The sequence below is a fragment of the Dermacentor albipictus genome, chromosome 8 (assembly GCF_038994185.2).
Source record: "Dermacentor albipictus isolate Rhodes 1998 colony chromosome 8, USDA_Dalb.pri_finalv2, whole genome shotgun sequence".
Lineage (NCBI taxonomy): Eukaryota > Metazoa > Arthropoda > Arachnida > Ixodida > Ixodidae > Dermacentor > Dermacentor albipictus.
Genome location: NC_091828.1, coordinates 4,391,056 through 4,403,287, shown reverse-complemented (window position 1 = coordinate 4,403,287; position 12,232 = coordinate 4,391,056). Strand labels below are relative to the sequence as shown.

Sequence of the window (12,232 nt, the reverse complement as noted above, 5' to 3'; positions counted from 1 at the left end):
GCTTTTTTTCCAGTTGTGAAACGCTGCCGTGTACCTTATCTGAGAAATGACGAAGGCTTGTATGAGTCGGATGACGCTGCCATCGCGCATGCCCGCGTGTTTGTTGGTTATGCGTCGAATGAGCTGCATAGTGCTGGTGGCCTTTGCCCTTATCTTGCGACGTGCTTCGCCATTGCCACCCTTATGCTCTATCATCGTTCCTAGTGCCCGCATTTTCTCTACTATTGGGATGGGTAGGCCATTTGATGCCGTTAATTGGATCTTTTACATTTCCAGGGGGATGTAGCATTTAGGTGGGCGCCCTTTTCTGACTGGTCTATATAGGAGCAGTTCGGATTTTTCGGCCGAGCAGGCGAGTCCTGTGCCCACGAGGTAGTTTTCTACGCATTAGATGGCCTGTTGTAAACGTTGCTCGATCGCTCCGTCACTGCCTGTTGTCGTCCAGATCGTAATATCATCCGCGTATGGGGAACCAGCGCTGGCCAGGAGGCGCTACGACATTTTTCATGCGTTACTAAAATATGCTGAAACCGTCCGATAGGGAGGCTACGAAGATGGCACGACATATTTAGCGATAAGAAACGTGCGCCTGTATCAATGTTTGCCTAGTCCGATGCGGCCAGCCAAGTTCTGTCCATGGCCATGCGCGCTCCGTAGAGCGCATGCGCTGCTACGTCCTAGCACGTCGGTTCCCTGCCATTTGAGGAGCCTTGAAAAGTGTGACTCAAGACAGTCGGTGAATTTGCTGACACGAAATCACTGCGTGTGCTACTGGAAACTGTGTCTACCGCTCGCTAGGCTGTGTGTTACGGCGCTGCTGTCGGCACGCGAAGCTTCAGCGCTGGTTGCCCATAGCGTGTGATGCAGTCCTTCGATTTGAAACAATCGGTCGGGCAACCCCAGCAGGACGAGGTTGAAGAGCATTGGCGAGATCACCGAGCCCTGCGGGGTGCCCGAGCTGCCGATGTTGATTTGCTCTGACTGTAGTTGCCCCACTGGTATGCGAGCGGTTCTTCCCGTGAGGAAGTCTCGGACGTAGTTGTACATGCGCAGGCTGAGATTTAGCTTGTCTATTTGTCGCTATGTGGCATCGTGGCGAGCGTTATCGAAGGCCCTCTTCAGGTCCAGCCCGAGGATGGCTCTCGTCGAACGCCCCGGATTGTCTATGATTTGGTGTTTTAGTTGCAGAAGGGCGTCTTGCGTGGAGAGATGTCTTCAGAACCCAATCATGGTGTGTGGAAATAAGTCATTGTCCTCGAGGTGATCCGTGAGTCTATTGAGAAACGCATGCTCCATTAACTTGCCCACGCAAGATTTGAGGGAGATGGGGCTCAGGTTCTCCACCTGTTTTTCTTGCCGGGTTTCAGTATCAGTGTGATATTTGCTTCTTCACATTGCCGGGGTAGCTTGCCGTGCGCCCAACACTCGTTAATGAATTTTGTTAATTGTTGTGCGCAAACAAACAGGGACGAAGAATAGGGGCAACACAAGGAAAGCGCTCGTCCTTGTGTTGCCCCTATTCTTCGTCCCTGTTTGTTTGCGCACAACAAGTATCAATATGAATATGTTCCAACTAGGCCGACTCGCAGTTAGAATTTTGTTAGTTTTCTCGATCGACCCGTAATCGAGATTGCGTAGTGCCCTATTGGGCATTAGATCGGGGCCAGGGGCCGACTTGGTTTTCAGCATTACGAGGGCCGCCTGGATTTCGGCAACGGAGAATTCCTCGTCTAGGGTGGCGTTGCTTTCTCCTGAGTAGTCTGGATATATTTGCGGTGGCGTTTGGTATATGTAAAGGCGTTCCGCATCCCATAGGAATTGTTCTTCCGTTCCCCCGTAAGCGTGTATGATTTTGTATATGACTTGCATGTGTGTGGTCTTTGTGTTGGCGGGATCGATCAGGTACCGCACTATCTGCCACGTGCAACGCGTGGTGAGTTTACCATCCATCTCCACGCATTTCTCTTCCCATTGTTGATGTTGCAGGTTAAGCGCGTGCTTTTCTATTTCTTTGTTGAGCTGTGCTATCAGTTTACGCAGTCTCCTATTATGTCTCTGTTGTTTCCATCGGTGCTGCAGGTGAGTTTTGGCTTTCCCACATGTGCAGCAACCGGGAGTCTATTGTCTCGAGCCCAGCTGTCGACGGGATCGCTTGCGTCATGCGCTCGATATTCCACCGCAGTTGGTCGGTCCATTGTTCTATATCTTTGATGTCTTCCATCTGTTGCTCATCACGATGTTTGCGTAGCCGATTCCAGTTGGTGATCTTCATTTGACGACCAGTATTGTGTTCCTGCGGACCACCTTCTGCTTCTATGGAAATAATTTAGTGATCGCTCCCCAAGTCTTGCATGGTGTTTGTCCAAGTGACTTTGCGTGTGTTGCACGTGAAAGTAAGGTCCGGCGTCGTGTCAGTGCTTACGCTGTTGACCTGCCTTGTTGGTGCCGCGGGGTCAGGGACTAGCTCGAGCCCGGCGTATTGCGCCGTTGCCCATAGATGGGTGCCTTTGGGGTGATCATGCTTGTAACCCCACGCCATGTGCGCCGCGTTAAAGTCCCCCCCCTCCCAATGAACAGCTGTTGCCCCTTGGCGATGTCGATTGCCCGTTTGAAGAGGACATGGAAGCGCTGCTGGCGGCATCTGGGACTGCTGTAGACGTTGAGTACGAAGATGCTATTGCGGGTCTTGCGTGGTGGAATTAATTCTACGAGAACGTTTTCGATGTCCCTGATTTTGGTATCGTGTTCGATAACTGTGTGCGCTCGCTTGACCAGTGTGGTGACGTTTGGTTTCTCCGCCTTGCCTGTTATAGACTGGTACCACGCGAGTTTGGCGGGACCATTCGTTTCCAGGAGTATGATGACGTCTGGGCGTTCGGGGATCGTTTTCAGGTAGTGTTGTAACTGCGCTCGTTTGTTTTGGTAACTTCTGCAGTTCCAGTGCCATATCAATTGTTTTTGTTTCGATGAGTGTCGGGCCATGTTTATATCTTGTTACATGGGTTGCGCCGCTTCGCTATGAGACGGTACGATCGAGCTGTTTGCGGCTTCTAATCTCGACAGTCTGAGGTGAACACTCTCCAGGCTCCGCTGGATGGTACGCGTGATGGACGCGGTGATAGTTTCCTCGCGATTGCTTAAGCGAGCCCCGAGTGCATCTATTCGCGCGTCACGTATCGCTGCGCCCATGCGCTTGGGTCGTGTTGCCTCTGTAAGGGTGGGAGTGGGTCTTCGTTTAGTATCGGGGAACTCGACCTCGTCGTCCTCTATGGGTTCCTCTTCTGTTCCCTGCGTGGCCTGAGTGGTCTGTGAGGGAGTGGGTCTGCGTTTAGGGTCCGTGTATACGACATTGTCGTCCTCTATGGGTTGTTCTTGAGTTTCAGGCATGGCCTCTGTATCGGTACCGCTCTTCACGGCATGCTGGAGTTGTTGTATGAGATCGTCTTTTGCGCGTATCTGTTTCTGCATGTGTTCTGTTGGCTTCTGCAGCGCTTGTATCACCTGTGTTAATTTAGTTACCTCCGTCTCTGTTTTAGCGGGTGCTTTGTCGCCAGCCTTCGCGGTTGGTGCTCGTTTTCCCGTGACCGCATCTGCCCAGCTCACCTTCTCGGTGGTTTCGGTGTCTCTTGTTGAGGTCCTTCAGGGGGTGCGGCTGCGAGACCGGCGTTGCTTCTGCTGCCGTGGGTTTGGGGTGCGGCTCCGGGACCGGGAACGGCCTCGGCTGCGGATCCTGGATCTCGAGCGCGGCTTGCCGGCGGGGCTGGTGGCTTTGGCGGCCGCCTCCACTTCCTCGGCGGCCCTGTGTCGTTCCCATTGCCTCTTTGTCACGACGTAGGGGGTCTTGTACCTTGCGCGGCAGTTGCGATCCGCCGTCATGTGTGTTCCCCCGCACAGCTTGCAACGTGGGGAGCACTGGTGGTCGGGGCCTGGGCGTCACAACCACGGCATACTTTGTTCTGAGGATGGGGGCACACGTCCATGTGGTGACCGAGTCTCCCGCAGCCGTAACACATGTCGATTTGCTTGCGATACAGGGCGCAGCGAAGGAGGGCGCCGCCGTACCTGACGTAGGAGGGCACTCGCGGTCCTTGAAAGGCCACTATGACCGTCTTGGTATTACTGAGCCGTTTGGCTGCCAGGGCGTCGGGGTTGCGGGCGTGAACGATGTTGGTGTGAATGGACTTGGCGTCCTCCTCCAACGGGATTCCCCTGATGATTCCCTTCACCGTGTAGTCGGGGGCCATCTCATAGGCACTGACGTCGTGGCGGCGATCACCGATGGTGATGGCTTCTAATTGTCTGTACTTAGCGGCGTGAGTAGCGTGAGGTGTACTCACGACTATGATGTTTTGGCGGTTGTTGGTGCACACCGTGTCCTCCCCTGCTTCTTGCCCCGGTACATTGGCCGCCCGGTAAATGGCCGGTGCGAGGAGCACGGTTCCGGTGGCGGCAACGTCGAGGCCTCCTCTTGGTCGTATCACGGCCTTGAAATCACTTCGTAGGAGTAGTGGCATTTTACTGTTCCTGATGACTTGCTGCTTGACGTTACGCTGTCTTTGACGCGAACGCTGTCGGTGGCCGTTCGCTCCCTCGCCGGTGTGGGAGTGGGTTCCGTTCTGGGTGTTGCTTCGCGCGGCGTCGCGGTTGAATTGGGTCTTGTATCGAATGGTGCACCAACCGTTGCCTTGGAGAAACTCTTCAGGGGAGATGTCCTCCCCGTTCACTTGAACTTCCATCACTGCTCCGGCGAAGCGAGCTCCGGCGAGGGTTAGCGTGGAGCTGGTCAAAAGCCTCTGTGATTGGGAAGGAAGTCGTTTCCCACCTTGAATATGGTGCCAGTAGAATCTTGGTGACTTCCTGCATACGCTGGTGTTACATTCATGAGGTGAATGAGCGATAATCACTGCGAAATTCTTGGAAAACGGAGCCGACGTGAAGTGCGTTCGCTCCCTTCGGCGACTTCTTCTTCTTCCAACAAGATGGAATAACAGTCAATTTAATCAAAGATAGAGGAGACATAATGCCAGGAAAACTTGCAGCACTCTATAGGAAGTGTCTATGGACTAAAAGGGTCCCAGAAAACTTGAGGAATGCAAACATGAGTTTAATCAAAAAAGGGCTACGTTAAAGAACTCAAAATTATAGGCCCATTAGCTTACTTGCCGGTGAAGGCCCATTAGCCTACTCGCAGTATCATATGAAATATTTACGAAAAGAATGTCCAACAGAATAAAGGCAACATTGGACTTTTGTCAACCAAGGGAGCAGGCTGGCTTCAGGAAAGGATGCTCTACAATGGATCACATCCATGTCATCAATCAGGTTATCGAGAAATCTGGAGAGTAGAATATGTTTCTTTATATGGTTTTAATAGATTACGAAAAGGTATTTGATTCAGTAGAGATAACAGCAGTCATAGAGCCATTACGTATTCAAGGAGTACAGAACGCTTACGGAAATACCTTTGAAAATATCAACAGAGGTTCCACAGCTACCTTAATTCTACACAAGAAAAACAGCAAGATACCTATAAGGAAAGGGGTCAGACAAGGAGACGCAATCTCTCCAATGCTATTCACTCCGTGCTTAGAAGTATTCAAGCTATTAAACTGGGAAGGCTTAGGAATATAGATCGACGGCGAATATCTCAGTGACCTTCGGTTTGCCAACGATGCTGTTCTGTTCACCAACACTGCTGACGAGAGACAGTAAAAGACTGAAGACCTTAACAGGGACAGTGTAAGAGTAGGGCTGAAGATTAATATGCAGAAGACAAAGATGATGATATATGACCGCGCAAGGGAACAAGAGTTCACGATCGCAAGTCAGCCTCTAGAGTCTGTGAAGGAGTACGCTTACCTAGATCGACTAATCACAGTGAACCCTGACCACGAGAAGGAAATTCCCAGAAGAATGAAAATGGGTTGGATTGCATACGGCAGACATCATGAGCTCATGACTGGGAGCTTACCGTTATCATTGAAAAGGAAACTATAAAATCAGTGCATTTTACCGGTGCTGGCATATGGCGCAGAGACTTGGAGACTGACAAAGAAGCTTGAGAACAAGTTAAGGACCGCACAAAGGGCTATGGAACGAACAATGCTAGGCATAACTTTAAGAGACAGAAAGAGCGGTTTGAGGATCCGAGAGCAAACGAGTATAGACGATATTCTAATGAAAAAAATGGCGCTGGGCAGGTCATGTAATGCACAAATTAGATAACCGTTGGCCCATTAGGGTGACAGAATGGGTACCAAGAGAACGGAAGCGCACTAGAGGACGACATTAGACTAGGTGGTGCGACGAAATTAGCAAATTTATGGGTGCTAGTTGCAATCGGTTGGCGGAAGACAGGGGTTATTGGAGATCGAAGGGAGAGGCCTTCGTCCTGCAGTGTAGATAATTAGGCTGATTATGATGATGACGTATCACATAGTGCTTTTTTCCGGTTTGCAAGGAGGGCGCCCGAAATCTGAAAAAAAAAGCCACGTTATGGAGCGCTTGCGCAGTGGTATGACGGCGAAAATCCATGCTGCTGGCCGAGTGCTGCCGGTGAGCTAAAGAACGCCCTCCCACTTCTTCGTCGCCAGTCACGATGCGGCCGACCTTGTTCACCGAACGCACGCTTGAAAGCAGCACATTACCACTATTGGGCATATTGCGAACAGCATGCGTACGGCTCAATTCGCTTCCGACGCGCATTTCATTTTTAAATTCTTTGCTCAAGTTATGTGGGACATTATGTATATGCTCAGCGCTTCAGCAACCTCACGCGTCTTTAACACATGCAATCAGTGCTCGACAATTAGAAAACTCAAATTCATTAGGCTCAACACGTCATAATATGACACTGACATTTGAAGAAACTGCAGATGTGTTTCATGTATTAGCAGTATTGTTAGTTTGGGTGCTTACTGAATTTTCCCTGCCGTGGATCTGTTTTATCACAAACCTTGTAAAGACTAGGCAGCGGGTAGCATGTACGAATGTGAATAGACGACGTAGCATCAGTGCAGTGCAGGGAGAAGACTGTGCCCCGATTGGCTGGGGCGGTCGATGATGTCGCCAGTGCAAAACCACTGCACTTAGCCACTATGTTGCTCCCACGTTAGCGTGCGATCTTGGATTCTTCTCCGATGCAATGGAATTTCCTTACCTGTCAGTAATAGTGCTTGAAGCGGTTGGCGCGTAGTCTCTTATTACACGAGAAAAATCTCCCGTGGCTCCCCTATGCCTAGTGCGATGTTTTCACGTCAGCTTTGGCAGCGGCGTCTCTCGACTGCAACGGCAATTCTTGAGCTGTGGATGACGTCATTGACGCCGTGTCCGGCAACTGCTTCAGTGCTCATTCAGCGTCCAGTTGTCATGCCCCACACAACAAAATAGACATTGTCTCCTTGTTGCTTTTCAGAAAAGCAGTTTGCTTTCCATCGAATGAATTTTGCCACGATACATTGGGCATTACAAGGTTAACCTCGTGATGCACAATGTATGATATATGTTGTGCTGAGTTTGATGCCTTGAAACGCAGATCTCAACAAAACCTAATGCAAAGCCCATTAATGCATTTTTATAAGCCTGAGTAAAGTTACAGTTGTGGATAAGTATAGCAAAATAATTACTTATTAATTAGTGCGGTAATTAGTTTATAACTGAAAGAACATTATATTTCTTCAATTGTAGATTGCGGCCAAAGATAAATGTGAAGAATTCTTCAATATTTCATGTGCAATTGTGTTGAGGAATTAAAGGGTTAATATTTTATCTTGACTTCACTGATGTGTGCAAAGCTGGTGTATTCAATAAAATATTTTATTTAAAGGTACAGCATATCTTTTCTCACTTTCATTTTCTTCTAGTATAAGTTACTTTCGGTTGGCGATTGTAACAATGTGTTTATTTTCCCTGAAGCAATGACGACCTTGTGCGTTGTCTTGTGGTCCGATGGTTGAGGCTCGTGATAGTGCGCCGTGTCTGACGGACTTGGCTGCGGCAGCCGCACAGCTCAAGCAGCTATGTCGCACTCGCAAAATCCAGGGCCATTCTGAGGTTCCACTGCAAGACCACGCCTGCAGAGAAAGTAAAAAGGTACAACGTACGGCGTTTCGATATAAATCTATTTAATGGAAAGGGGAGCTCTCGTTTAAGAAAGCGCATGAGTACTATGATCTCACGAGAATATTAGATCTCATGTTTAAACACTGCTGTGGAAAGGAACATTGACAAAACATTTTTGACGCATAAAAGGGATGGTGATCGCCAGCGCTCACTAGCAATTCATTGCGTAAGAATAGGCTTCTAACGAAACTGTCCTACAGTTCCACACGCATTGATCATCTTCGTAAAGTCGGTATTCCATTTTCAAACAGTGACTTATTTATTGCCAGTATATGTTCGTGTTGGAATCGCTTTCCATACAATGGTGTCGCCATTAGAGACATAATTGCTTTTAGAAATTCTGCTATGAACCTTCGTTGTCAGTAACTACCTAACTGCTACATGATGCCTGTTATCGTTGCTAATTTGATTACCATTGTACTCACTCCACTCTCTATCGCCCTAGTGTCTTCAAGTTGTTGAAATAATTTAATAAATAAATAAATAAACAAATAAATAAATAAGTAAACTGATCATTGTGAACGAAAAATGAAAAATATGCGCTTCACAACGGCTGTGTTTATTGTACAGAGGGCGCATTTCGTAAAGCTTTTCTTTCTAACTGATCTTTGCCATCAACTGGTCGCCTTCGCCAATATTTCCAGCATTAGGTGTGCTTGAAATTTTCTTTTAGGAACAGTTCTAGTGCACAAGCTTTTTGTGAATAGGAGCCCAACTCATGTTGAAATGCGAGGACGCCACACTTTTATACGACCAGTTGTTAATTTCTGTGTGAAATTATTGGGATTAGGGATGAAGCCGTGCTTGTAATAATAGCACCCTTCTCGACATAGCCGAAAAATACTTTATGCGTCCAGATGAAATCCGAAGAAGTGTTAGCGGGTAGATTTTAGGTAATTGGCATTCAAAAATGGTTCATGGCCATTCAAAAGTGGTTGCTGCAGTGAATCTCTTGGAACTTCACTGCCTGTTAAAAAATCACGATATTAGTGCGCATTATAATTTATGTTATTTTGACGTGTGTGCTTGGCTGCAATATTGCAACAGGAATGTGTGCCCCAAGATGAAACATCAGAAAGGTAGCTACTAAATTACAATGACTTATCTCGACATTACGATAATCGGCGCCCTATATATTTCCCTGTAAATTATCTACGCAATAGGGAACGATAGCTCTGTCTGGCATACGTGTCTCTTGAAATGAATTCTAAAAGGCAACTGTTTAAGCCGCAAAGAAATAACAAGACGAATTGTGACCGTTTTATTTATTAGCATTTAGCGCTGCGTTAACCTCATGAAGCATAGCAAACTTATATCGTCTTCTGCATCACACAAGGAAGGCGCACATTTTCTAATTAGTTTTGTTGTCTCAAGGGTGTAGCTAAGGGTGCTTCGCAAGCAGGTTTTATCCACAAAAACGAAAAAAAGAACGACTCTTTAGTGAAAAACCTAGATTTATTACCAGCTGTGTATAATGACTTATGCGCTGCTCCGCATTGAATTGAGGCGGTGAGATACACCAACGTTTCCTCCTCACAAAATATTTTTTTCTCAAGACCATTCAGGCATGCTGCCAATAAAGTATCGCATAATTGAAAACTTGAAGAATGAATGTATACATCATTCCAAGAGAACCGACACAGTTGTGCGCTGTTTATACACGTAGCAATGGCGCATGACACGTTTGGCCTTGAGTTCTATATGCGGAGTGTCTTTTTTCATCATTAAGAAACTTTTAAAAATTCGCCTATGGAATGCAGTCCAAATTCACTCATTGAACTAGAATATTCGAAAAAAGCGAACAATACTTACCCTTCAAATCAAAACGTATAATTAAATATTACACAAAATTTCAATATTCATACTTTTACCGGAATATCACAGTGTATATACTGCAACACACGAATGGAAACCGGAGATTTCGCGAGGCCCATGGAATTAAAACAATTTCTGAAACTGTGACCAGTTTCTCGCATACGAGGTGCCATATATGCGGTAAAAATGTTCCGTTAATCCACCTGTGCTTTTACACAAGAAGCTAGGAAATTGCTATAACACCAACGCATTTATTCGCTAAAGCTTGTCAATGCATATATGAAGAGGGGTCATTTTTTGTTTCGTTCTAGGTTGACATGGGTTTCAAAGACACTGGCAACAGTTCTTCAATTACGTTATGTGCCGAACTGGAATTAGTTAAACGCTAATCTCTGAAACATTAATAATTAGTGAAGAATCCATTTTAATTTCTAATACAACTTATGTACGCTTTTACATATAATGTACCTCCGTACTTGCAAGAAATTGATTACCATAACCACACCCCTGTGTGCCAGAAATATTTGCGTGGGTCTTCCAAGGACAGTACTTTAATGTCCACAAAAACTGCGTATATGAAATGTCGCAGATGTTCAGGGCCACTAGAGTTACCATTTATACTATAGCTTCGAGCTGCTTATCTTCAGGGACCGAATTTTTCTCAGTGCCTCGTTTCTATAAGTTTGATGTGGAATATTTTGCTAGGGGCACTAGGGGCACTCAGGCTTTATTAGAAGAATTGAGTGAACACTTATTTTCTTAACTTGAAAAATAAAATCTTGTATGTTGCGCACTTTTTTTATATGTGGCAAAAGCCTTTGACATGGTCTGCCATTCGAATATGCCAGAGAAACTCTACAATTGAGCTTTTCGAGGACCTTTCTTCCGATTGTTACCCAATTTCCTTACAGATCACGCCCAGATTGTTGCCATCTCAGACAGTTGCAGTTTCCGTGCTTTTCTGAAGGCTGGTGTGCCACAACGTTCCATACTGTCTCCCTTACTTTTTAATATATACGTTAAGAACATGTGCAATGTGCTATCTGTCTGCAAGTTATTTCAATATGCAGACGATACTGCACTTTTAGCCACACATGTGAATTTTCTAGACACATTCTCAATCCTTCAAAATTACGGCGGGAAGTTAATTGATTATTTTGGTGCAAATGTAATTGACATCAATCATTCTAAATCAAAGTTGGTTTGCTTCCATAGCCTACTCAAGGATGTTTCACTTTCTTCTTCACTTTATCTGCACAGCTCTCCATGTATAATTGTTCTTGCCCTCCAATAAATTTTTCGAACTATGTGAAGTATTTGGGCATATGATTTGATTCTAGTCTTCTTTTTTCTGCTCACTTACCTTACATATGTGCCAAACTTTGTAAAATCGTCTGTTTACAGTACCGCATCAAAGTGTTTTTACCCTTGTCTCTTAGGAAACTTTTGGTACACTCGTTAGCCTACAGTGTGCTCAGATATGGGACTACAGCATTCGTACATTGTTGTAGTACCTGGCATCTATGTGTAAATAGGTTGCTAATGTGCATGTTAAAAAGTGTTACTTATGAAGTATACAGACCACAAGAGATGAACCTTTTTCAAATGCTAAAAATACCGAACACGCGCTCACTGTTTGTTCAAACAGTGGTAGTGAAACACTTCTGGACGGATACCTTTAAAATCTCCATTGTGCCTTGGCGTCCTTTACGGCGTGCATCTGGTTTTTAAGTTCCTCACATATTTATTTATTTATTTATTTATTTGAGTACCCTAAGGGCCCGTTAGGGCATTACATAGGGGGGGACGAAAAAGTTCAAGTATGATTGAAATCTGTACATTGTAAATATATGAAGGCATTAGGAACCATGAAGAACATCTAGCAGAAGCAAACAAAAAAAAGAAAGAAAGAAAAGGGTAACGAAATTTATACAATGTTTAGTAGCGTGAAACGCGCATAAGAACATAAAATGTGATGCAAACAATCAGTACCCATCAGAACAAGAGGTTAGGGATAAACACTTAGGTAAACAGCCTACACAGACACATATCTGATGAAACGGAATGAATTTTACACAATGCCAAGCACTTGAAAACACTGTTTATATAAATATTCAAGAAAACGTGGGATCTGACAGCTTGACACACTCTAAAAAGGTTAGCAGTGCTGCATGAAATGATGATGATTCCGTAAGCGAGACAATGTTAGCAGGTAGCGAGTTCCATTCGGCAATAGATAAAACTAGAGGCGAATTTTGATAAGCGTTAGTCCTGGCAAATATAGGTTTTACTTTAT

The 12,232-nt window shown here is 45.9% G+C and overlaps 1 protein-coding gene across 1 annotated transcript in view; it reads right to left on the bottom strand.

The window, feature by feature from the left end:
- Positions 1–7,797: 7,797 nt before the first annotated feature.
- The window catches only part of LOC135921156 (beta-hexosaminidase subunit alpha-like), a 274,254-nt gene continuing 269,819 nt past the window's right edge, over positions 7,798–12,232 (bottom strand). Inside the window, exon 14 of the mRNA XM_065455467.1 lies at positions 7,798–8,072. Within this exon, the coding sequence (XP_065311539.1) occupies positions 8,009–8,072 (64 nt within the window). The 3' untranslated portion in view covers positions 7,798–8,008. The remainder of the gene's footprint in view (positions 8,073–12,232) is intronic.